Source organism: Perca fluviatilis, chromosome 19, assembly GCF_010015445.1.
Source record: "Perca fluviatilis chromosome 19, GENO_Pfluv_1.0, whole genome shotgun sequence".
Classification (NCBI taxonomy): Eukaryota; Metazoa; Chordata; class Actinopteri; order Perciformes; family Percidae; genus Perca; species Perca fluviatilis.
The window spans coordinates 21396217-21423029 of NC_053130.1; the positions used below are offsets into that span (position 1 = coordinate 21396217).

A 26813-nucleotide genomic window follows, 5' to 3' on the forward strand; every position below is an offset into this window, starting at 1 on the left:
CTCGTTCAGGTGTAGAAGCAATTAATTAACACAATGTTAATTAACAGACTAAAAGCCGCTAAATTGGCAACACAATGCAGCTTTTCCCTCTGACAATCACTTTTAGGGATAATGCCAAAGAATAAAGAGAAAGTAATTCATTTTCTTATAGCAACGGAAAGAAGTACCAGCAATGGAAACCTGATAGCACATAAAGTTTGAAACATTAAGTCTAAGTAGTTCACTCAAGGAATGCCTCTGCAGTACCCTTTCCTTAAAAAGTTTTTATGTTCAAAATGTGATGCATGAGGATGGTTTTTAACGTTTAAAGACTTGTTGATCACTACTAAGACAAATATGATTAAGATGATTAGAGGGATAAGAAAGAGAAAGAGAATAAATACATGATACGTATGTTTCACCAAATTCAGTTTTGCAGGATACATTATCTAAACAGGATCTTTCTCTGGTCACTGCAATGAAAGCTCTGTATTTCAGGCACACATGTGATACATGTGTAGCGCCCTTTAAAAGAAAGTAGGCTAATAAAAGCATAGCTTTATTCTAAGCAAATTGTAACAAATGTTCCTGTGACCACTAAAGTTAACTTTTATTCTATGGTTTCCCCATGTAAATGAGATCAAGGCATGAGTTGCTTTGCATTCTGTAAGTAAAGTGCAACTCCAAACTACCATGTGCAGTTACTAATGGGCTGCCGGACCTCCAACTATTGTAATACAAGCAGGTCCTGTTATGTTATGAGAGTTACCTGGAAACAGGAGTGCTTCTCTTCTCCAAGGGTGGCGCTGTAGCAAATTTTGGTCGGACTGGCCCTTTAACTCTGACGTCTGAAGTTTTCCTCCACGTTGGCCGCACATGCGCAAAGAGCTCGGTCACCTGCTGGTTATCGGAAGCGTACAAGGAAGTCTAGACTGGATGTTAACCTAAGCTGAAACAAAATACATCTCCGCCGGATAGTAGTCATCTGCTCGTCAGCTGTTAGCTACATCGGCGTGACAAGATGTTTAAAAAACTTAAGCAGCGGATAAACGAGGAGCAGTCGCCGCAGAGGAATGCGCAGTCACCACAGCAGGCCCAGGTTGGTTGTTGTGTTGCTGGGAGCTAACTAGCTAGCTAGCTAAGCTAATATCTGTTTACATTGCTGAGGTGCCAGCTAAGGAAGATACCTGTCGTTTCGCAGAAGTTATGGTTCATGCTTCAAAACGGATTGTTTAGTATTATTCCATTGACATAACTTAATATGGTGTCAACCTTTGTGACTTGTATTCAGTTGGCCCTTTTGCTCTCTTCTGAACGTTAGCACGATGCTAAGTCATTTAACTTAGCTAGCTCTCATCAGCTGCTGCTAGTAAGATGCGTTCAAGAAAACTTGTAACTGGTAGCCGCTATATCTCATCGTCCCAGGTAGGCCAACTACGAACTTCGTTGTAGCCAAAACATTAGCAATGAATCCTATAATAGACACTGAGACAGTATGGGCGTGTCTGTTTTATGTTGCTTGCATGGGCTGCAAATAGCTGGCAGCTTTACTTGACACATACTAATCCTGCCAGTGCCAAACGCCTGCCAACGTTGGAGAAACAAGAATTCAACGTGGAAGTTAAAGTAAATGAGCATTAGACACACTGCTACAAAGCTGCTTCATCAGGGGTTTAACGGTAATTGTCACTATGCTGCATGGTTTCATCACAATCCTGCTGGTCAGGTTCAACCTGTCCTTATTTGCCGTTGCAGTTTGTCAATGTTTTGCATAAATTGACTTTATCTTTTAACTATTCTTTTGTATTTTGAACAAAGATGATTTGGTCTAGAGCCCAGTTGTTTGGTTTTGCTTAATCCAAAACCAACATTTTTGATGTTGTTTGCCAAAGCCCCATTGTACTGTAGTGCATGGCAGCTTTTGTCTACTTTTTATTATGGTTTTTGTTTCTCTTAATGCAACTTGGCCCTTGTGTGGAGCATACTTCAAAAACGCCATTTGACACTCATTGCTGAAAACCCGAAAGCTGATTGGGTTCAAAGGTGAAGCTGAAGATTGAAAAACTGTGGGGTGTACTAATGCTGATAAAAGTAAGATTAGGCAAATAGCAGTAGTGGTCCATCAAAGTATTGTATGTCAGGTAACCAAAAGACTTGATTTCTCAAAACCCTTAGAATAAGAAAAGAAGAGCATAGTTATGAATTTAATATAGGGGACATACGAATACTGTTTTATTTATTTTAACAGATGGGCAGTGGAGACCGGCGCAGCAGTCAAACCCCCCCATTTCATCATGATGGCTCGCCCTCTCCAAGTGACAGAGAGGTGAGCATGGGGTCAGCCTCTGATAGATGTGTTTAATATCTTTGAGCTCAAACTGAAGCCTGCAGAAATGTCTTGTTCTCTCCCCATTATATATTCTAATTTTCAGAGTAATGTTTCTGTCAGTCATGTTCTGTTTTGTTATGCTTAACGCTCCCTCAATAACAAACCATTCTCTTTTTGATTGCTGTGTCAAGTGAAAGCAAATCAGTGACCAAGTAGTGCTTTGAGTTCCAGGAGTAAAGGCTCCTAGTTTTCACTACTCATCGTGTACTCTAAAATGAAATAATATCAACTTTCTGTCCCAGGCTGATCATAATTTGTTAATATGATAAAAATGCATATTTCATCTTTAAGAGCACTTGGCCAATTATTATAGTATTATAATATTATTATAAATGGTATTTTATTAAAATGCTTTGTAACATAAATTAAATATCATACAATAGCTCCAAAGAGATTCTCATTTAGAGACACTGGTAAGAGCATTTTAATGGTGGAGAGCAGACCGTATTTCAGCATGTTTATGAATAATTGATGTATCCTTCTCTCAGTGTTTTCTCTGGTGATTTGTTGCAATATTTTCCCTAAGTGGATATGGGCAAGTTTATGCAAGACTTCTTTGATTCATTAGACCGAATTAGGCCGGTAATGAGATACTGACATGACTGTGAGATTGATGATGCAACCGGTTAATATGTGTATTTTAGAGTTTAGATATGGATGTTTACAGTTTTGGCTGTTTGATCTTTAGATCAAAAAATGACAAGTTTTCTACATTTCAACACTGCAGACTTCGAACTGGAATAGTGACAGTGCCCCTTTTTGCTCAGGTTTCTATACTCCACTTTCTCCTTTATCCTTCGGCACAGATGTGTTATTGTACCTTGGGCCTATGTGCTCTCAACTTAGAAGCTTCTTATCATCGCAGCATCTTTTTTTCATCTCACAAATCTGTAACACTTTGACATCTCTGAAAGTGTTTAATTGCTTATTGGAGGCAGATTTAGCCTATTTCTTAACAACCTCATAACTTAAGACTACATGCAGAGATGCCAAACGGTCAGTCATAACATTAATGTTGAAGTGTTTCACTTTCCCGCTTTTCATATTTTTCTTCCTATCCTCTGTAATTCTCTCTCTCTCTCTCTCTCTCTCTCTCTCTCTCTCTCTCTCTCCCCATCTGAGTCTCTCTCGGCCAGCCTCGTCTGGACAGTCTGGCTAGACACTCCCTTCTGCGCTATTTCACACTCATGGTGTTGTTTTTCTCATTGCTCTCTGTGTTCCTCTCCTTTCCCCACCTTTCGTCCCGTTACTGCACTGACGGGGTCAGGTGCTGGCTGGGATGATAGCCGAGCCCGCTTTTCTCTCTGAGTATACTATCTTTGCTCTGGACCATTCAAAACAACCCAAAACGGCCCAGGTAGCCAGTGTGGTGAGTTTGTCCTCACTTCCTGTCTCTTCCTCCTCATCTTTATTCTCCTCCTCCTCTTGCCCTGTTCCTTCCTCCCTTCCGTGCCTTCGGGGAATCGGTAGAGGACTGTGGCCCAAGTAGGGACAGCTTGTTCCCTGCTCTCTGTCTCCTGTTTCTTTTGGATTTAGCAACAAGAAGGCATCTCATATCTAGGCTAACCCTGCATCTTAAGGGAGTTTACATTGTGGGATAGAAGCTTGTGTGCTTTCTGCTGTATGTTGGTTTATTGCCCTACCTTTCAGTTCTTATAATCTGTTACAGAATTGAATATTGCCCCCTTGTCTTTAGGTATCCTTAGTTGCTTGCCGTATAGACCCTCAACACCCTGTTATGTTGCCTGATGGCCTTTGTCCCTTCTCCCCACAAGTCTGTTTATTTGGAGAGTTGCCCTTTTCATTTTACAAGCTACGGACAGGCTTGAAATGTTAAATTGCTTGTAACTTTTCCAAATAAACAAACCAAGCACCTTTGTAGATGCGTGGCTTGTGGAGCTCAAAAACTAGATGATGTGTGTTCATAAGTGGAGGCAGTAAGAAGACTAGAGGAAAAATGCCATTTGAAACGATTCATCAACTACAGATTTTAAATGCATACAGTAAGACCATTGCGTATGTCTACTTAAATGCAACATGAAGTGTTTGTTTGACGTAAATCGATATTTGTGTTTTGACTACTCATTAACCACTCTGTGTAAAGGGAGTTTGGCTTGCTATTTCCTGTAATGTACTATCTATTTTAAAACTTATTTCAAATGCTGATTGAGGTTGTTTACCCTAGCCATTTATATTTAGTACTGTTATTATAATTGTCTAGTTACATGAGCATTTTATATTAGCATTAGACATTAATTGAGTCTTTAACTCTATGCCTTGTGACTAGAGCCCGACCGATATATCGGTCGATGTTAGGCATTTTCCAAACTATCGGTATCGGCATTTATAATGGCCTATAAATGAATATTTCAAAAATAAAATAAAGACGGACGAAACACCCTTTAACCATGTTATGAGTGTTGGCGTTGCATAGTTTGTCCACCAGAGGGCGATATGCAACGTCCCTGTTGGCTAGACAATGATTTTTGTTATTTTTTGTTCAAAGGACTTTAAGTTTCATATCTTAAATTTGTAATTTTATACATTTTATTTATCAGAACTTTATATTTTGATGTTCCTCTGTTCTGTTGTGACAATAAAACAAACAAGTTTATTTTAAAACTGCATTATATTATTCAGTGCGGACTCATAAATAACTACAAATAACTAATGTTAGGGAAATCTGTTTATGTTTTGTTACGCATTTCTGGATATTTATTTATATTTTTTAATATATATCGGAGTATCGGATTTTTAAATTACCAAATGTTTGTATCGATATCGGCCTTAAAATCCTTTATCGGTCGGGCACTACCTGTAACTCTTTATTACACTTGGCTAAATATAATTGAATTGAAAATATATAATGCCACTATACTTAAAAAGTTAGCAGTAACAGGTTTTTTTTCTGTTGAAACAACCTCTGATGTACTTTAATAGAATTTAGAGATAAGTGAATAATTGCACTACAGTCTGGAGAATTAGAAAGAATGTGTAGCAGCTACAGATAACAACCGGTGTCATTATCATCTCTTGTGATTAACCACAAATATCTTAAATCCATCACAATGTCTTTGTCACATTCCATCTACATCTTATTCAAATGTTATCAAAATGTTAATTGTTCAATCCAATGACATTAATCCCATCAAACTCACTCCCATCTCATTCACTCATTCATTTAGTTGGTTTTTACATTTTATTTTGGAGATACAAACTTGTTTTGTCAGCTTGTCATTTGACAAGAGCTATATTTCTGTCTCTTGCAATTACGTTTTTGCTGGTACTTGATCAAGGTAGTAGTTGTCGTAATTACTATTGTGAGTGACAGGATTTTGGATTCAGAACCACGTGGAATTTAGTCAATCATTCGTTGTCTGCGAGATTTGAGAAGTGGAGTGTTGGGACGTGCAGTACTGAAACACAATAGAGGCATTCAAGTCTTGGTAGGTGACGAGCATCTGCATGGGATGACACACATGGTGAAGTAGTGAAATAAGTCAATAAGTATTGTATGCTATATAGAGTTTTTAAATAGGGTCTTTTATTCCTGTTTATTCACATAAACCAGTGAGAATGAAGGAAGCAGTCACTTATTGGCTTTTTTAAATCAAAAGTTAAAGGTGCCCTGCCATACAAAATCGTTTTTACTTGAATTTTTTTTAAATATGTTAGGTCCATATGTGTTTGTGTTATGTTGTGAATGTGAAAATGAACTGCTACCTCCTCTGTAAGCTCTAGCCACTGAAAAGAAATAAGCAGGGAAATCAGGCCAATTACAAAAGCTGGTCAGTCTGACATCATGTTGCCTGAGCTCATTACTATTCATTAGCTCGCCCAGTTGGGCTGGGTAAAGGATTCTGACAGCCAGGCTCTCATTGGCTAGCTATTAGCCAATCAGATTCAAACAGCTTAGCTTGTCGAATGTTAATGAGAACTGGCAGAAATTGAGCTGAGTCTTCCTGTAGGCTTTCTATACCACGCTAGAATGGCTTGAAACAAGGTAACCAAGGCATTTCTTCCACAAAAAATGTTACAGAGTCCATGGAAGAACTTCAGACATCACCACAAAGTAAAGAAATACGTGTGGCAGGACACCTTTAAATAAAGAGAGAATAAACTGACTTTATCAAAGTTAACTCTTCTAGATAGTATCACTTACAGTAAAATAAGTGCTTCCGTGATATTCATTTAGCTCTGTTGACACATGCATTCACACACTCAATGAAGCATACAACTGCCTCTATACGAATAAAAAAAAATACATTTAATAATTTGGTTTTAAACCTCACCATCCCCCACAAAATAAAAACTACAATGACCGTTGCTGCATAGTAAGCTAAAACCGATCCCGGAAGTGACTACGGTCTCATTAAGAACTTTTCCACAAGAAACAGGACAGAAATGTTGAATGTTTTTCACAGTAATCCAGAGGAAGCACTACAGTAGCTTGGAGCTGGACAAGGGAGGAGAATATCTGCTTACTCTGATCCTGCTTCTGACAAGTCAACTAAACCAACTAAGCTGCTAAATGTTCACTTACTTCAAGTATGACTGTCTTGTGCTCTTGTAATACAGCTGCACACGGCACTGCCAAGCATCTTTAATTAAAATACCAGCTCTCCTTGACTTTTAACTGTCCTGTTTGTTCTGACCTCATGGCTGTTCTGTAGTCTAGTTTTAACCCTTTTTGTTTAATGTACAGTAGAGATGCCTTCTTTTATATAATTAACCCCTCTGTTTTTTCCAAGTTGCATGAGGGTACCCATTGCCCCTGCATTGCTCCCAGCAATACTAATATTGCTCCCTCCAGAGTAATCAGGGAGAGCCACGCTGGGTATGGATGACTAACTGGCCCAGGACAAGACCACTTGCACACTTTCTCTCACAATGTCTTTTTATCTGCAGAGCACCCCTAAAGGGCCAGCAAGATCTCCCAGAGGTAGCATCAATGGAGATGGAAGTGCTTCTCCTCATGTACGTTTGTTACCCAATCTTCTGCTACCTCCTCTCTGATCTTCGTTAATGTTATAATGCTGTTGCTTATTAAATCTTTGTTTAAGATGAGCTTTTTATACCTTTTCTTGATCCTCCCAACAGAGAGAGGAAACACAGTCATTAGCCCAGAAACTGCAGTTAAGAGTTCCCTCCATGGAGTCGTTGATTCGTGGTGGCGCCAGTCGGGCAGAAAGCCTGTTCCGCTCTCCCTCTAAAGAGAACCTGGTCCGAAGCTCATCGCGTGAGTCCCTGACACCTTTGGGAGAAAATGAGTCCCTTGGCGCCCCCACATACGATCCCCCGTCAGATATTGAGAGCGAAGCTGAGGAGCCACCAGGAAGTGCAGAGTCCCTTTCCAAAGAGCAGTTGTTGCACCGACTGCTTAGAGTGGAGAGGAGCCTGGGGAATTACAGAGGGAAGTACTCCGAGGTGAGAGTCACACAGGGAACGGCTCCTAGAAGATTCAAATGTTGAGTTGTCAACCTGCCATAGAAGTGTGTAACTATTGTTATCTTGATGTATCCTTATTCATGATTTTGTCTTTCTTTTTCGCCTTTTACTAACCTCCACTTCTAAACCATACAGCTGGTTACTGCGTACCGAACAGTGCAACGAGAGAAAGAAAAAACGCAGGTAATTTCTTCTACCTACCATGTTGGATAATATTTTAGTTTTGATGTGATGTTTTTCCCCTAGGGGGTTTCTCATCAGAAAATATGTAGCATCCTGAACTGATCAATTCAGATTTATGTTCTCCTTCCCCTTAGGTCATCCTCAGCCAGTGTCAAGATAAATCTCTCCGCAGGATAGGGGAGCTACGGGAGGTATATATAGGCTATATGTTATGATATACCTGCCAACATTTGGTTATCAAAATTTGTGACCGGGGGGGATGGGGTATGGGGGTACTGTTAAGTGTAAGACCTGCTGTCTTTTAATGTGCTGGGTAATGTCATTTTTCCCGCTGTGCGCTACATTAAAATCAATGCGACACACCTTAGAAAAAGCGTGGAGATTGTCAATATGACTAGGTAAGATGCATGTAAATTGTTGCGCCCAACACTGTTGAAATTTACAGCTATATTTTGATTTCTTTGCGGGAACACCGCATTCACCTGCCTTTTTTATCTGCTCGCTTTCGGGTCTGAGCTTTACGCGAAGCTGGAACTGGGTTATAGGTTGCCAGTTTGAGGTGACAAATGGGTTGAAAATTGTATATGGTGTGTGTATTGTGTGAATAGGATGCGTTTCATACAAGATCTGGCAACTGGTCAACATTAGACAAACATATTGGTCCGATTATTTATAAAGGAGTTTGGGCCATGCAAATTATGAGAGTTTACGGGTGATATAACAAACCGGGAGGGGTCCGGAAGATAGGGCTAAATAACTGGAGAAAAATGGGAGTGTTGGCAGGTATGTGTTATGAAGGTTGTTGTTTCTCTTAGTCAGTATCTGTCTTCCTTTTTGATTACATTTTTATGTCTTAGTAAACATATTAAATGATCTCTAGGAGCTTCAAATGGACCAGCAGGCCAAGAAACACCTACAAGACGAGTTTGACGCAGCGCTAGAAGAGAAAGACCAGATGATCACTGTACTCCAAACACAGGTAGGTGTTGGTTCATACATAGTGGCGTGGATGTGGTTTCTGTGGGGCAAAGTCAGCAGCTTTCAGGATTTCAGGCATACAAGACAGCAAAGTATGACTCAAAGTCGACATTTAGTCTTTACCTATACAATACTTGAAATTTGTTTTGAATTTGACCCAGAAAAAAACTACACTAATCATAATCACAAAACTTTTTTGACTTTAATATTGTATTAACACTATGAAACATTGATTGCCACTGGAACAACATATTGTCATGTGCACATATACAGTACTTTGAATAATAGTGGTAGAAACTAAAGAAGTTCATTACTCTGAAAGAATTTCATATGCTAATTTTACTGCAGCATCAACTAATAAATGTGGCAACATTTTACATTAAAGCTATAGTGCGTAGTTTCTGTCGCACTATATAATGGATTGAATGTAAAGGACGTTCATTAATTTCAAAAAGTTATGCACTAAAGCTTTCAATCAGAGATTATTTGTTATAATCAGAGATTTGGGGGGGATATTTGAACTGAAACCTTAGAATTTGGTTCTTCCTGCACTTGCAATATTTGCAAAACAGTACAAATAATAATTTAAAAAAACTATGAATACACAAATTATACACCCAAACATTCATGGAATAATGCCAGATTTTGGTCTTTAACCCAAGTAAGAGGTTTATTTTACTAACTGGTTTTTGCTTTTTCTAACAGGTTGCTCTGTTGAAGAAACGAGCCAAGGGGGTCTCTGCCGGTGCTGTGCCACCTGAGGGGGACGTTCCTCAATCTGAAGATGCAGATTCAGACTCAACCTCTTCCACACAAAGTCCTTTGAAGGAGCAAGGAGTAGAGCCTGAAGTCACTGAGGGTAAGCACATTTTTATATCTATATTTGTATTTTGGTTAGGAGCAAAAGTGAAACATTCAGTTGCTGTGTATGAGACTTGTATGACAATCATTTCTATTTGTGTGCAATATCATTTTTTATAACCAGTGCATTTTATTTTTTGGGCAGGAGAGGGCAACAGTGATCCAACCAAACTTATGGAGGCTCTGCAGAAGAGAGTGAAGAGGCAGGAAAACCTGCTGCAGAAGTGCAAAGAAGTGATGCGAACACACAAGGAGCGCAGCGCCCAGCTGGGCACTGAGAATGAAACTCTGCAGGAGCAGCTGCAGGAGAGACTGCAGGAGCTGGAGAAGACTAAGGTGGCTAACCTGTGTTTCACATGTTCAATTGCAATGATACTGGAGTGTCGACCATAGTCCTACTTGTATATACACCATACACCCTTATATTTCTTCAGTCAAATTGATCTATACATTTTAGATAATGTTTGCTCTTACTTATACTTTGCCAATAAGCTAATTTCGAAGGAAGAAAGTAACTAAATATTTTAAAGCAATTTTCTTTAACAGCCACTCACTAGAAATTGATGGGGCAGTAAGCTGTAATCATGAAGAGGTTTGATTAAAATGAGGCTGGGTTGAGATGCTGCAAAATGTCTGCCAGAGTCTTTACGGTCCACTGATAATGCGACTCAATTATCTCAGTGACACAGTGGACCGCTGTGGTTCTCAAGAGTCCGAACATCCCAAATTCCCTGGCAAAGCTCCAGGACCAGGGTTCATGTCATGTCACCGTGACATGACTGAACCGTTGTTTTCATTCATTTCAAAACATTTTGCTTCAGTGGTATGATCGGCTTGTTCAGCTTGTCCATAGCCGCTCTCATGTTTTGCAGCGTCTGATAACAAATGTGTGTTGTTACTAAGACACCGTGAGAATAGACAGCTCGTCTGTATGTTGATTGACTTGCTTTCAAAAAATTGTTTACCATAATTATTGTGTTGAATCTGCAGTCTGTTTGGGAATAGGGCCCTTCTTGTGTCAGGAAAAGCGGAGGTTAACAGGCATTTAGCCCTCTTAAGCAGCATGAAGGAATCCTGGAACTGGTGAGCTGTGCTGTGCTCATCCCCTGCCTCAGACAAATATCCCATAAAACAGACCATCTGTCTACGTTCCCGAGACCTTAGGCTCAGGGATTTATGAATTTATTATTTACAGTCTGGTTGACACAGAGTATTGCATGCTGTATTGTCTTTTTATTTGTATATTTACAGCAAAATACATTTTTAAAATTAGTTATTTGAATTTTTTAACATCAAGATATTGTTAAATCAAAGCCTGTGTAGACACTTATGCCTTGTGGCTCCAATAGCTACTACATGCCACTGCTGCTAAAGTGGGCTGTAATTTGGGTTGACTTGTTGGTTTAGCTGGGCTTGTGTACACTCTCTGGTTATTTGGCTTGTGGGTGAGGCATCCTGGGTGGTGCAGAAAACATTTTGAAGTTATCTGACCAAAGCACATACAGGATACGAGTACAAAAAAATTAAAGCATGTGACTTTCTCATTTGTAATTTTGTCAACTGTTTTATGTTTATAGGAACTGCACACTACAGAAAAGACTAAGTTGATCACTCAGCTGCGTGATGCCAAGAACCTCATTGAACAGCTGGAGCAGGACAAGGTGAGTGAGGAGTTTTTTAGACTTTAGTCACATCTTGATTGACCGTGCTGCTTCAGACATGACATGTTTTTTACTCTGCCATGGAGGAAAGAAGTACGACACCTTGAAGTCCCATATTGTTTCTCTTAAACTTTGACCCCAGCTCTGCAGGATGGACAGCAGCTCATGAGATCTGTGTGAGGAATGCTGAAAGCACTTAAAGTCAAAAACAATTATGCACACTTGAGCTTGAGTTAGGGTGTAAAATACAGAGATAGCACTCAGCAAATCAACATCAATTGCAGTGTCAATTCATTTTCTCAGACCAGTTAGAGTTAAAAGGTTGAAATGTTTGCTTCATGGGTTGCTGGCTTTCAGGGAATGGTTATTGCTGAGACAAAGCGCCAGATGCACGAGACACTGGAAATGAAAGAAGAGGAGGTTGCACAGCTACGCTCCAGGCTCCAGCAGGCTACTGCCCAGAAAGAAGAATTACAGGAACAGAAAGAAAAGGCGGAGAAATCAGGTGAGTGGAATCCACCTCTGTGAGTGTATATGTAAATGTCTTTTCTGGATATGTAAATAAAGTGTTTTTTTGTTGCTGTTGTTTTTTTCTCTCGAAGCATTTGAAGAACTTGAACGAGCGCTGGGTGTAGCTCAGAGGGCGGAAGAGGCCCGAAAACAGCTGCAGGTTCAGCTGGAGGAGCAGGTGAAAGAGGTTGAAAGGGCCAGTGAGGAAGAGAGGAAGACTCTGCAGCAGGAACTCACACGAGTCAAACAGGAGGTTGTCACCATCATGAAGGTCAGGAAGTGACGGCTGCTCTTTATTATGCTCTTTACTCTCATTCATATGATTTTTATTTGTTATATATTTATTATTAGTCCATGTATTCACTTTTGATTCATTTTGTTCATATTTATAATGTATGTTATGTTGTAAAGTGTCTATGAGAACACAGAAAAAGCACTAAATACATCTTATTTATTATTATTATTATTATTATTTTTATTATTATTATTATTATTATTATCATCATTATTAGAAATCATCGGATGAAACTGTGGCCAAAATGGAAAAATTCCACAGTGAAGCTTTGGCTGCTAAAGAAGAAGAGATCAGTGTCCGAATCAACAAAGCTGTGGTATGTGCCAAAGGTTTTCATTTGTTTAATTTCACAACATAATCCAAGTAAATCTGAAGAAAAACAATCGCTTTTAAATTTTGATGTGACATGCTTATGTATTTAGGAGCAATGCAAAGAGGAGTTTGCCCAGTTAGGCAAAGAGCGGGAACAGCAGTCCTCTCTGGCTCTGGAGGATGTAGAGTTACAGAAGACCGCTCTGAGGACTGAAGCTGAAAACAAGGTTAAAGAGTTACAGCTGGAGCTGGAAGCTGCAAAAACTGTGAGTTAGATAGATTTATTTATTTATTTATTTTTTGATAAATGTAGTTACTTGGGAAATATTGGACTTATTCATTAGGGCTGACTGAATTCTTTGAGGATCAAATCTTTATATCTTATCTTAAATCTTTATTCTTTAATCGTTATTCGATTAACAAAATAGCATTTTTATGTGTGTGTGTGTGTGTGTGTGTATATGTGTATATATGTATAACATGATTCATGTGTATATTTATATATATTTGGCAATGCTCTAGGCACAACAGAAACATCAATACACTGTTTTAATGTGGAACAGGCTGTTCCACATCAATCAATTTGTCACATAAACATGGACCCTTTCAAGAAAAGGCTCTTACCTTAAAGGATCTTTAATGAGAAATTAAAGCCTTTTATTTGCTTTTTTTTTGTTGTTGTCTCAGAATTCTGTGAAATGATTAACTGTGGTGACTTTATAGAATGATATAACAACCGACATGTATGTGATTGCAGAGAGTATTGGAGTTGGAGAGCTCTCTGGAGAAGTTCTCACAAGATGGATCAAGTCTGTCTCATGAACTTTCCAGTCAGTTAGACGAGTTGAAGTATCAACACAAAGAGCAAATCTCTGCATTAGAGCAACAGCACCAGGAGCAACTGGAAATGCACAAGGGCACCCTAACGCAGCAGAATAATGCTGCTCTTGAGGAGCTCAAGGAAAAACACAGAGTTGAAGTGGAGGCCCTCCTGGAAGATAAGGAACTGCAGTTCCAAGCACATGTTGAAGACATGAACCAGAAAACTTTGGAGAAACTGGATGCAAAGCAGGCAGAGCTAGAGGCAGTTTCTGCTGAACTTTCTGAGGCTTTGAAGAGTAAACAGCTTCTGGAGGAGAGGTTGGTGGCAGCAGCTGAAGATGCTCATAGTTCCGCTCAACAGGAACATGAGAAGAGGTTTCAAGATCACGTGGAAAAGCACAATGTAGAGCTTGCAAATATCAAACGGGAACATGCGCAGTCACTTGGAGGTCTAGAGAAAACTCTGAAGGAGGAACTTAACGCGTTGAGGATTGTTCTGAGAGAAAAGGAAAAGGAAATTAAAGGTCACATCCTAAGAGAAAAAACACTACAAGAGGAATCGCATTCCACTGTACAACAATTAAATGTCAAGGTTAAGGAATTGGAAGAACTGCAGCAATGTTTGTCACAATCCCAGCTGGATAGTGTGAGCCTAAAGGAATCAAATGCACAGTCAAGTAAGATGTTAGAGGAGCTTGATCAGTGTAAGAAGGATTTGGAGCATCAATTGGAAGTAGCAAAGAATGATTGTCAACTAAAAGAGAAGTCTCTTCAAGAACTAGAGCACCAATTACAACAGACCAAAAAGGAGCTCTCGGAGCAGGAGAAGTCATTTACTACAGAACTGAACACTAAGCAGGAAGAACAAACTCGCCTCAAGAAACAGCTGGATGATGAAAAAGCTGCCCACGAAAAGAAGATGAAAAACACGGTAACTGAGATGGAAGCTAAGCTGAAAACACAGGAAACAAAAATGGAAAAATTGAAACACAAGGCCAAAGAAATGCACGAGAGTTATAAGAAAAAGCTTCAGCAGAATGAAGAAGCCATGAAGAAAGAACTTGCAAAGAAGGAGAGAGAGCTTCAGCAGACAGAGCAACAAGTCCAAGAGAAAATTGTAGAGATGGCCCAAAAAAGTTCCCAAGGCCTTAGCAGTGCAATGTCAGAGCTGCAGGCCAACCATAAGGAGGAAGTGGAGAAGCTACATGACACCCATAAGCGTGAGATTGAGGAGCTGGAGCATCGTTGGCAGGAGAAGTTAGGACAGCAGGAGGAAGAATTAACTGAGAAACACTCACACATACTACAAGAGAAGGCTCAGGAACTGGAGGACGTTTCTCAGCAACTCAGCAGAAGCAAAGAGGAGAACGGGCAAGTGTTGTGTGAAATAAAGGATTTAAAGGAGGGCCTGGCCATTCGAGAAACCACCGTGCAGAAGCTGCAAGAAGAGCTCAATGCGGCAGCGGTTAAGCTCGAAGGTTTGTCTCAGGGTGAAGCTATGCTCAAAGAGCAAATGGAGTCAGTGGAGAGGAACCTCAGCCAGGCTCTGAAGGAGAGAAACTCCCTCCAAGACAAGCTTAACACAACAAAGGAAGAGAACCAAGAGAAGTTAAAGACCTTGTCAGGAAATTTGAAAGAATTGGAGAAGCAGCGTAAAGCGCTGGAAGGTTCCAGATGTAAGGAAAGCGAGGACTTGCAGAATAAATTTGAGGAAACTGCTACTCAGCTACAAGCCAAGGAAGCACAGTTCCAGCAGCAATTAATTATGATCGGAAACCAAATGGAGCATTACTGTAAAGAGGTTCAGGCTAAAGTGGAGTGTGGATCTAACGAACTCAGTCATAGAGTTGAATGTAGGTTGAACGAGCTGAAAGACAGACTGCTCTGCAGTCAAAAAATGTGGTGAATCTCAAAAACGTTATCCTCAATAAAGTAGATAGAATTTGCACTTTAGAGGAGAATCTGCGCCTGCAGACAGAGGAGAATAAGAATCTATGCATTTCATTGGAACAGATGACTGCTCAGGGAAATGCTCATATAGAGCATGTCAAAGCCTTAACACATGAGAAGGAGAATCATTCTCAGTCTATCAATGAGAAAGCTCTGAAAATTGCAGAGCTGAGTGAAGCAAACAGACTCATATCAGAAAGTATGAAAACAAACGAGTCGCATATCAGTAAACTGGAAAGCATCACCAGTGACTTGAAAAATCAGCTAGCAAGTAGCATAAAGGAGAAGGAGGAAGCCATAAATCAGCTGACCCAGCAGTATAAAGAGGATGCTGCTCAAATGGAGGAGACCATTAAGAGATTAGAGCAGGAGAGAAAGTCTGCTTTAGAGCAGGCAGATGCACTCAGGAACACTCTGTCTGAGTATGAGAAGAAAACGGAGTCAAAGTTCGCCCAGAATGGCAACACCATTACCTCTCTGCAGACCAGGCTCGATGAGCTGGAGCGAGAAATCTGTGAGAAGAACGAAGCCCTGCAAAGGCTGACTGCAAGTATTGACAATCAGTCCATCAGCAAGTCTGAGATGGACCAAGCGTTGAGTGAGAAGGAGCAGAAGGTCAGCAGCCTTACCTCTGAGCTGGAGAGTTGCATCAGTCGACTCGGTGAGCTTCAGGAGCAGTTAGCCTTAAAGACAAAAGAGTGCGAGCAACTCACAGCTGACCTCAAACAGCAACACAGCATCAAGGAGAATGAAAAGAGAGAGCTGGTGGAGCAGCTGCAGCAGACCCAGATGCAGTGCACTCAGAATGGTAATTTGGAGCAGGAGATGGTGGAAAAGCTCCGTTCCCTCGAGGAAGACAACCAAAAGTGCAAACACGAGCTTGAAAGTCAAAGGGATGAATTTGAAAGGATGAAAGACGAGATTATCAAGAGCAAAGAGGAAAGTCTGAAGAATGCTGAAGAGAAGTTATCCGCGGAGAACACTCGCAAAGTATCGGAGCTGAAGAAGAAAGCAGAGCAGAAAATCGGTCAGATTAAAAAACAGCTAACCTCACAGCTCGAGGAAAAAGAGCAGGCGATCAAGGCTCTTCAGACTAGCCTGGAGGAAATCAAGAGCAATGAAACGTCCAGCAAACAACACACAGAAGCGTTAGAGGAGAAAACAAAAACACTCGAGGAAGCTCTCGTCAAGCTTAAGGAAGAGCAGGAGCAACAACTCGAACAAATTCTGACTAACGAGAGGCTCGATAAAGAAAAGTCTTTAGAGGAATTAAAAAACTTCTATGAAGAGAAGTTGTCTTTACTGATGAGCGATGCAGCGCAACAAGGGGAGCTCAAAGAAACCAAGTCAGCGCTACATGACATCGAAGCAAAGCTAAAAGAAGCGGAAGAGCATAACGGAAACCTTCTCGCAGCAATAAATCGCCTGAAAGAAGAAATGTGTGAGAAGGATGCTCGGCTTGATGAACAGCAGGCAACTATTAAGCAGGTTCAAAACCCATCAGAACCTGAGGCTGAGACGAAGGTGGAATGTAGCAGCATCCAGCAAACCAGGAGCGCGATGCAAGAGGTGGACGGTGATTCTCTGGAGTCTGTCAAGAGCAATCTGCATCAGGTGAAGAACGAGAGAGAGAAAATCCTCAAGGACTTCGCCCGGCTACAGAAAGACATCCGAGTACTGAGGAGGGAGCACGAACAGGACCTAGAATACATGAAGAAAGAGTTGTTAGAAGAGAATGAGAAAAAGCTGAAGTAAGTTTATGATGTCAAGTTGATCATGTATAAACACGCGCTTGTGGTGTCCATGCTAATTTAATACATTTCCTTTACTCTCTGTTCTAATAGACTGGAGTTGGAAGATATGGAGATGAAGCACAATTCTGCTATCAAGCAGTTAATGAGGGAGTTCAACACACAGATGGCTTTGAAAGAGAGGGAGATGGATACAGCAGTGAAGGAGACTATTGGTGAGGCGGGAGAAAATAATTCATAAGATGAAACTGACCAGATTTACAGCTGTGTTGTAATGCATGGGCATCAAGGGTTTGAGATCATTTTCTCTTGTTGTGGTAAAATCATTTCAGTTTAGGCAACCAAATAAATGCCTTTTAAAATGGAAAATCAAAGTGAATATGATTAACTTTCATGTAAAACCGTAGGGTAGAAAAACTACATGGAAACATGATGCATTTTTTTTTTTAATCTTGACACTGGGTGGAACAACATTAAGGGATCATTGCATTTGGAAAGTGTGTCTGAAGTGCCATGTTTCCTCTATGGTTAAATCATGTTACATTCCAGATGGGATGGTGACTGCGCGGTTTGGAATATGAATTTGGTTATTTTTTTATGTGCTAACTCTGGCTTCTTTCCCTTTCCTCGACACAGAGAAGGCCCAGACTGTGGAGGAAGAGCTCATGAGTAGCCATCGGGAAGAAGCCAGTCAGCTGAGGAAGGTGATTTGCCAGAAGGAGGATGATTTGCAAAGAACTGTTAAGAAATATGAAGAGGTTTTACAGGTACTTTGAAAAGATGAAGCTTAAACATTTTTCCTTTTTAAATAAGATTCAGTAAGGTTTACCATGGAAAGAAAATGAACCCCACCCACCATTTGGCAGTCATCACTGCATTAGTTGGCAACTGCCTCCCCTCAGTCCAAAGCAGTGGTTCCAACCGTTTTTGTTTGACATGCTGCACAGCTCCGTCAGATGAACTCAAGTACCCCTTCATTTATTTATTTTCAAGTTTATTTGACCGGGACCTTGTATAATAAACATACATTTCAACACATGCAATCTGATGTATTATACAGAGATATAGCCAAAAGCAAATTTTCATCCCCAGTCCCCGAGCAAGGTGAACAATAATACAATCGGCATAAACATTACATACAACAAGCATCATCAAATACTGTTCACTATGTACACAGTCACAGTATACACATGGCATCCAAAGAACAGCTGTGGCCCTTTGACTAGTCAACAACGGTTCGTAAACCAGCCATAATTTTTTTAAATGTTTATTTAAATGTAGCATAAACCGATTGATTTTTTAAAAATATTTTTATATTTAACTATTTCAATCATTTATCCACCACTTTAAGCTAACTGTTTCAACTGCTTTATAGTTTTAGCTACGTATCTTTCAGCTGTTTATTGAACTATTTCAACCATTTAGCCATTACATTTTCAGCTAACTGTTCCAGCTTTGCTCAGATCACACACAGGGTGTTGCTTAATATGTGGTTATATATTTTTAATCATATCGTAAATTTTACTACAGCTCCCTCCCTGGGTGAACCACTGGTCTAAAAAAAACTTATCTTAATCCTCAATAAACGCCTGCTGTATGATATATATTTGGAAACTGGTCAAACGATAACTTAAAAAGAAAACTGTCTCCCTTACTGTCTCCAAACATAATTAGGGGGGGTGGTCTGAAATAAGGCTGTGAGTGATTAGACCGACATACTTGAGTTGTGATGCTGAGATGAAATGACTCAGCCATTGTTCTTTCTCTTCTTATATTTTCAGAGTCGAGAGGAGGAGATGGGAGGCCGAGTGTGGCAGGTTCAGAAAGAACTGGAGGAGTTGCAAGCAAAGGGCCATGACACTACTGAGGTACAAAAATGTCTGACCTACTGTACATCTTCACCAGGTCAAACATCTGTGATTGGTGTCCCAACTGGTTGATGTATTGGGAACATGTTTCCGTTGACACAGATGTAGAAAATCATACCTTCATCCATTAAAGTCCATATGAGACTGGAGTTGTAGATACAATTTATATAGTGATTCTGTTGAAATCATCAGCCTTCACAATGGCTGCATGAAATAACAATGACTGTATGAAATCACCTTTTCTCCTCTGGGAAAAGGCTGTCTGATGGAAGCATTACTAGTTTTGAATGACGACCTAATCCAGACCTGTTTTTGTGTCCATACAATGAGGCCCTTTCAGATATTCTTTGAAAGTTCACATCCAGGTTAACAGATGTAGCAGTTATCGGTTATCTTTTTCTTTGTCTTGCTTCGTAATTGAAGGATTCCGCCTAAAAGCTCAGAGACTATTTGCACACATACTTTGCTCTGATCAGTCTCTCGCCCCAGTCGTGTGGCTGCTGTCCAAAGCGCGCCGGATGCTGTGAAGCTCGTTTGAATCATTCAGGAATGTTCCCCTCGGAAAACAGAGATTGTGAGGCAGCAGCCAGCCTCAATCCCTGTTCTCAATTATCATCACACGAGGTGATTCTAAACCTTAGATTTATACTACAGCAATACTCTCACAGGCAGACATACTGGAAAGAGGCCAGATAGGACAAAAGTACTCCAGAGAGAAGTTTTACCCAGGTGTTGAGGTACCACGAGACCCCCGCGCTGATTCTTCTACCTTTTACACTGTGTCCAGATGCACACAAACACAAAGAATTACGCTGCTCTCTCTGCTGCATTTTTCCCTGGTGAGGTAATAACTTTATGGGTGGACTGTATGGGTTCATGCTCAGGGAGGCCTTTCCTTACTATGGGCCTCACAAACCATTTTTCATTTAGACAGTGGGTTAATTTGTCTGTCCATAGAGACAGCAGACCAACGCTTTTTCAGAAACACAAATCCAGTTTAGACTGTCTGTGCAGACTTAACTGGGCATGAACAGTTCTCAGTTCAGTCCTGAATTGTACTGTACAAAATTAAAAGATAAGGCAGGTGTTATTCTATTTTTTTATTGTACCAAAACCAGCAGTATTTGTCCGTCTCGCAGGCCTTTCTGACATCCTCCACCTGTATGTGGCTCCCAAAACGGGTCACAGAAATATATGGTGTCGGGCGCCCGGATAGCTCAGTTGGTGGAGCGGGCACCCATATAGAGGTTTGCACCTCAACGCAGCGGGCCCGGGTTCGGCTTCGGCCTGCAGCCCTTTGCTGCATGTAATTCGCCCCTCTCTCTCCCCTTTCATTTCTTCAGCTGTCCTGTCAATAAAGGCCTAAAAATGGCCCAAAAAAAAGAGAAGAAATATATGGTGTCATTTAAAAAAAAAAAAAAAAAAGCTAAATCATTTCTTAAAACAGCTGTGAGCTGTGTGCACTCAAACTAGACACAAAAAAAATGTTTTAAGATAGTTTTTTTTAGGCTTTTCCGCCTTTAATTTTTGACAGGTCAGCTAGGTGAGAACGGGGAGAGAGAGGGAAGACATGCAGGAAATCGTCACAGGTCGGATTCGAACCCTGGACCTCTGCGTCGAGGCATAAACCTCTCAGTATATGTGCGCCTGCTTTACCCACTGAGCCCAACCGGCCACATGTCGGGAACTATTTTCAGCGGTAGATTAATACAAATTTGGTGCTCTAGCAAGAGTTGTGTGTTCATGGTATGAAGGAGTGTGTCATCCAGTGCAACAGTGTGGCTTATTCATGTGTTTTTAATAGTTATGGACAACAATGGAGCTCTATGGCACTGAGGAATAACATATATCAGACTTTGGGTACACAAACAATAGTTATTGGGATTAATTTATGGTTGGCTTTGGTCATGAGATTTGTGGACACTAAAATCATAGAATATTAGCAGACTCATCCTTAAAAGAAAAACTGGACCGTTTACTTAATTATTATTATGCCATAACTGACTGAATGTATATATTAATGTTTACTGTTACTACACATATCTTTTTTTATTCTATTGTAACATACAATATCTATTTTTTTTCTTCTTTATTTGGGCACAGATGAGCATAGAAGACCTACAGGTATGTTTGCTGGTTTTTACGTTTTCTAGGATCCATATCATTCCAGCCTATTACCACTTTAAAACAATTATTCAGTCAAGAAAACATGCATCATTGATAGGCACATTACTGTTTGTGCATTGTGTGACTTGTTCCACCATAAACCTTTGAGTTCTCACTGACATTAATGTTCTGTCCTTTTCTACCTCAGGCTCAGCTAGCCGAGAAGACAACTTTGCTGAGCGAGGCTCGGCTGAGGGAACAGGGCTTTGCTGAGAGAGTGAGTGTTGGGCCCCTGCGTGTGCTCTTTGCGAGGACAAGTGAATAGCAAAACCCATGCAGTGTATTCCCAGGATTCTGTGGCCTCCAGCAAGAGGAGCTACTGCTCTCCTGCTGCATCAACTTAATTACGAAGCACATCTGTTTACATTTGGTTTAACCCTATAAACAATCGCAGCAACGCCTCCCACAGTTTCTCTCACACACATCGTCATTCTCAAAAACATCCCCCGAGGATGATCAACTAAATGCTGTGCTTATGTCCCATGCAACATTTAGACTAATGCATAGAATTAACCCACTGGGGTCAAATGGCTTCAATTCTTTTAAATTATTAATCTGTGCATGCATGTGTTTCTCCACGGTAGATTCACTCGCTTGAGGACAAGATTAAATGTTTCCACCGAACCACTGTTGTAACTCATCTCGGGAGCACATTCAAAGGTAATTTTAACACCATGAATCACTTAGTTCTGCTTCTTGAGCCAATTTCCTTTAAGAGCAGCGCAACAAAGATGCCACGCAAAATGCTTCACACAGTGCAACATCATGGGAAAAAATAGGTTACCTAATAGCCTTTATAGTAGGGCTTTTTAACACATATGATTACACAGTATATTGTGTTAACATATGCATTGTTTACTGTAGATATTGTCCCCCTAGTCAAGCTGCTCTGTAGGATCTCAGAGTTACAGTACCTAGCAGTAGTCTGCCTAATCTGCCAGTCCCCACATTGCTTCATTGATGAGAAATACTGTTGGACAACATATGCAGATTGTGAGAAGAGTGTGGGTGTGTGGTCGGGTTTAACTATGCTTTTGAGGACATTTTAGCCAACTAAGCATGATTTTAGGCTTGCTGGTTAAGATGGGAGCTGCGGTTATAATTAGGGTTTGGTTAAGGTTAGATGCTGGGTTAGGGTTAGACATATAAGCATTGTGGTTAAGGTTAGGATATATGTGTGTGTGTGTGTGTGTGTGTGTGTGTGTGTGTGTGTGTGTGTGTGTGTGTGTGTGTGTGAAGATTGAGTGAATTCTCTCTTAGAGCTTCCCTGCTGGTGTAATAAAGAGAATCTGCTGTCAGAAAGGGGGGGGGGGGGAGTTTGAAGAAGCCATCCTTGGATTTAATGGGTTTAGCAGATTTTGGTCTCAACGTTTCCCACACGGGACCCTGCAACACACAGACTTTTACTTCTCAAATCCTCTACTTCCAATACATATACTACATCCGAGCTAATGACTACTCTGTTCTGTATTTCCTTTGGATTACAGTACTTATTAGTGAAAGCGTCTTCCACTCATTATGAATCTGATGAGCCTACTTAAATCCCAGAGCTGTGCTTTCAGGTGGTAGGGCTGATCAGAGGGCTGTTTATATACCGTTTCATGTGGGTTGGAATGGTGAGCTCCGCTGGGGCAACATGGGGTCAGGAGGACAAAGGCTATGGGATTTATTGGTGACATATTACTCCACTGAAGAGATCAAAGAGTTGTTTGCACTTCTCTATCACTTTTTTCTGTCCTCTAATCGCACGGTCTCTCTTGGTGCATGCAGGGACATTTAGCATTGTCTGAATGATTATTCCAGATAAGCAGAAAGCCAGTGGGTGTTGTTCCATATTAAAGACCTGAATGAGATATTTCAGTGGTAGAAGCAGTAGTCTTAAGTGTTACCAGCCCTATCCATGCTGTAACACAGTTTCCCATTCATAGTTATAGCTTTGGGGGTAGAAGTAAAACGTTCATTCTTTGTGGTATTAATGTGGTCATGCTGAGCCTCGCCATTCTTTCCTGTGCTTATAGTTACTGCTTAATTTGAACCCATACCTGTGCAGAAAGTGACTTTGTGTATGGTTGCTAACACAAACATGATGCTCTGGGTTGTTGTGTCAGAATTCAGCTGGAGTATTTGACAGTGACAGGTATTGTTGTATGCTTTTGTAAAGGAAAGAAGAAACCTCTGTAATGTTTTTAGAATTGCATCCTGATTTATATCTTATTTATTTTAAGTATTCACATATAGCACAGGAACAGGGCATGAAAGAGAGAAAGCTTGACTATCTAAAACAGTTACAATCTTCATGAAATATGATCTGAATATGACAGTTGATTATTGCAGTCTTACTCAGGTACGCATTATTGTGTTGCTGACCAGGTCTCGTATGATTAACTGGCTGTTTCTTTGCTTGTTTTCACAGAGCCTGTATACAACAGCAGTGAACCTACTGAGATGGAGTACCTGAGGAAGGTGTTGTTTGAATACATGATGGGACGGGAAACAAAAGTATGCTTTTTATTTTCTTACAGTATTATGCTATAAAAACACAGAGTGATTGTTTATATGCTTACATTTCCTAATATTTCTGAATGTCGGATATCGAATACCTGTCTACATCTTGATAAATGGTTGGGTGACTGTGAAAACACCAGGAACAACAGGTGAAATAAGTCCATTTGGCCCTGTTTTAATACCTCAAGTCGGCAACAAACGCAAAGCAGTAGGTCACAGACTGTGTGGGAGTCTCCAAGCTCACCTGCTGCTGATAGGAGGTTGAGGTGATTAATAAATACACTCTCAGCCAGTCCCATCGCTGGTCTCATAGCTCTGAAATAGCGGTGCCAATCATAGTGACGCATGGCGACAAATATAGAGATGCTTCTTCAGGAAATCATAAAGGTGTCTGGGTGGTGCAGAGACATGCGATGTGAACAATGTGTTCGCTGGTAACAATGATGATACAATTAAATCATAAAGAAAAAAGTTTGATTAAGCTGTTTATTTGATTGCATCAATCTAAGGCTATTTACATCATAATTCTACCATTTTCCATGTTGCAAATGATTACATCATGTCTTAAAATCCATGTGTAAAAATGACACCGCAGCGTTTCACTTTGAAACACATTTAATGAATAAAACATGAACTGATGATTTGTATTTTATTTTTAAGTTCGAAAGGAGACCATTTTAAACCACCATTAACTAATGATATCTGAGAGTTAGTCCATCCCATGTTTTTAACGAGATACCTATTGACCTCAGCACCACACAAAATGTGAGACCATTTAGGATGCCATATAAAAGTCATGTTGTGTCCAGTCTCCTTGGGTAAAATGAACAGTGATCTCCCTAATTAACAGTACCGTTGACATGATCCTAAAGTCAGTGGGGATTTCCCAGCTCCTCAGCAAACCGTTAGTCTTTATGGTAACATGGCAGACCTCCCCGGTGTGGAGGATGTCCCCCAGGCTGCCTGCTAGCACATACATCGTGCATGACGCAGATTTGCCATTTAAAGACATGCTGACCTTGTTTAGTGTTAGTTGAGCGGTTAGGTTTCCCACACAGCAGCCCTGTTTCTGATTATCCCATGTGTTAATGGGGAAATACATGCACCCTTGTTGGGCTTTAATCTTAATTTTTTTTTTTTTATTGCCAGTTGTCAAGCTTTTTCTAATTATTTATTTATTTGCTCCTCATCCACAGACGATGGCCAAAGTGATAACCTCCATGCTCAAGTTTCCTCCAGACCAAGCACAAAAGGTTTTGGACAAAGAAGACTCAAAAGCGGTTGTAAGCATCCGTTGACCTGCTACTTTTATAAGCTCATTCATTAAAGTCACCTCAGTGCTCTTGCAGTTAAAAAACACATTACAAACAATTCTTCATTGATGATTGCATGATTAATTAATAAAAAAAAAAATGTATCTGTCCCTCCACAGCCTTGGTTACGATGAGTGTGTGGATTATTCGGGTATTTATGGATGAAAATCTGCTGCTGCTGAAGGGGAAGACTGCCTTGGATTTGCTGAGGCCCTACTCTCTGCATTGTGTGTGTGTGTGTGTGTGTGTGTGTGTGTGTGTGTGTGTGTGTGTGTGTGTGTGTGTGTGTGTGTGTGTGTGTGTGTGTGTGTGTGTGTGTGTGTGTGTGTGTGTGTGTGTGTGTGTGTGTGTGTGTGTGTGTGTGTGTGTGTGTGTGTGTGTGTGTGTGTGTGTGTGTGTGTGTGTGTGTGTGTGTGTGTTGCAGTATGCATGAATATATCTAAAGGTATGAGGGAATTAGAAACACAAATCTTCCACAAATCTAATTTTACTCTGACATTAAGTTTGTTATTTTATATGTTTAGATGAAGTGAAATTGATTCCTTTTTATTTTAGAATGTGTTTATACAGATTGGCTTGTGCAATAAATTATATCATTATCACGTATTGATGCTGACAGATCAGTTGATTTATAGGTTTCTGTGTTGTGCTGTTGTCTCAATCACTTCCTCTGTAAAACTGTAAACGACCCTTTAACTGTGCTCTCGCACCACATTAAGATATACTGGCCCTGGACCTTGTTTGTTTAACACAGCTTTTCTATGCTTTATATTTTGTCACTACACTGACATAGAGACACAAAAACACAACTGTAAATTGTACTATGATAATTAAGACTGTATTATAGGGCACTCTATGGCTTGCTATACATTTTCAGATTTAACTAATTAAATCTTATTTACAGAACACCTTTTGTCACTCCTTTTATTATTATTATCATACAGTAACGTGTTAAATCCAATATCTTATCTCATTACCTGGTTTTTCATTGTTTAGCCGGTCTTGCAGGGGATAAAGAATGATAAAATCCTGTTGAAATAGGCACGTTGAAAGCAGACATCGCAACAAATCTGTTTTTAAAGATCCTGTATGTAGGGTCACATACTTCAGCAGGGGTAACCTATGTTTGACCTTTATTTCTTTCCTTCACAACAAAAATGCAGTTTCCCATTTTAACGGGAAAATTCAGGGGTGGCCAGATGATTAGGAAACCAGGAAAGCAGAATGCTTCACATAAAATTATAATATTTCCACGATATTCAGACTTTTTTTTTATCTTTGCCTTTTTTCCCTTTTAAATATTGATCATTTGTTTCGTGAGGACTCTTAAAAAGTATTGAAATTAAACAAGGAAATTCTTTGACTGGTCACAGCTGGTAGACCTGCAACAAGGGGGTTTCAAGTAGACATGGCTTTTGTTTTATGGGGACACTAAACATGCCAAAAGTGTTGAAAATTACTGTTGTAATATATAAAATAATATTTGTTCCAATAAACCATCTTCATTTTGTAATGAAAGCTTTCATAAAATCTTTAAATTCCTTACAACAGTGTACTCATTTCATTGTCTAACTGTGCTGACTTTAAAATAAATTGCAATATGCCTGTGAAAACTAAAGTTTTTTTAAATAAGCTAATTTGATTTAGCTTTAATTAGGATCCCCATTAGCTGATGCAGAACATCAGCTACTCTTCCTGGGGTCCACCCAAAACATAAAACATTACCACAGATAAGACATTTTCAGACATAACCGCTATAAAAATAAGACATTTTCTGACAAAACAGCCATATCATATAAAAATAAAAGCTGTATAGCTAGTA

The 26813-nt window shown here is 40.1% G+C and overlaps 1 protein-coding gene across 1 annotated transcript; it reads left to right on the forward strand.

The window, feature by feature from the left end:
* Window positions 1–855: 855 nt before the first annotated feature.
* Window positions 856–25897, forward strand: golga4 (golgin A4). The gene is given in 26 exon segments (XM_039783493.1): window positions 856–1078; window positions 2228–2305; window positions 3636–3737; window positions 7277–7345; window positions 7469–7795; window positions 7952–7999; window positions 8134–8190; window positions 8880–8978; window positions 9683–9836; window positions 9984–10174; window positions 11416–11499; window positions 11857–12004; window positions 12102–12280; window positions 12522–12620; window positions 12727–12882; window positions 13374–15327; window positions 15330–17139; window positions 17233–17354; window positions 17776–17906; window positions 18921–19007; window positions 21111–21131; window positions 21322–21390; window positions 21758–21833; window positions 23587–23672; window positions 24875–24961; window positions 25111–25897. Coding segments are annotated over 26 exon segments (6327 nt in total). The 5' UTR covers window positions 856–1000; the 3' UTR covers window positions 25126–25897.
* Window positions 25898–26813: the final 916 nt, after the last annotated feature.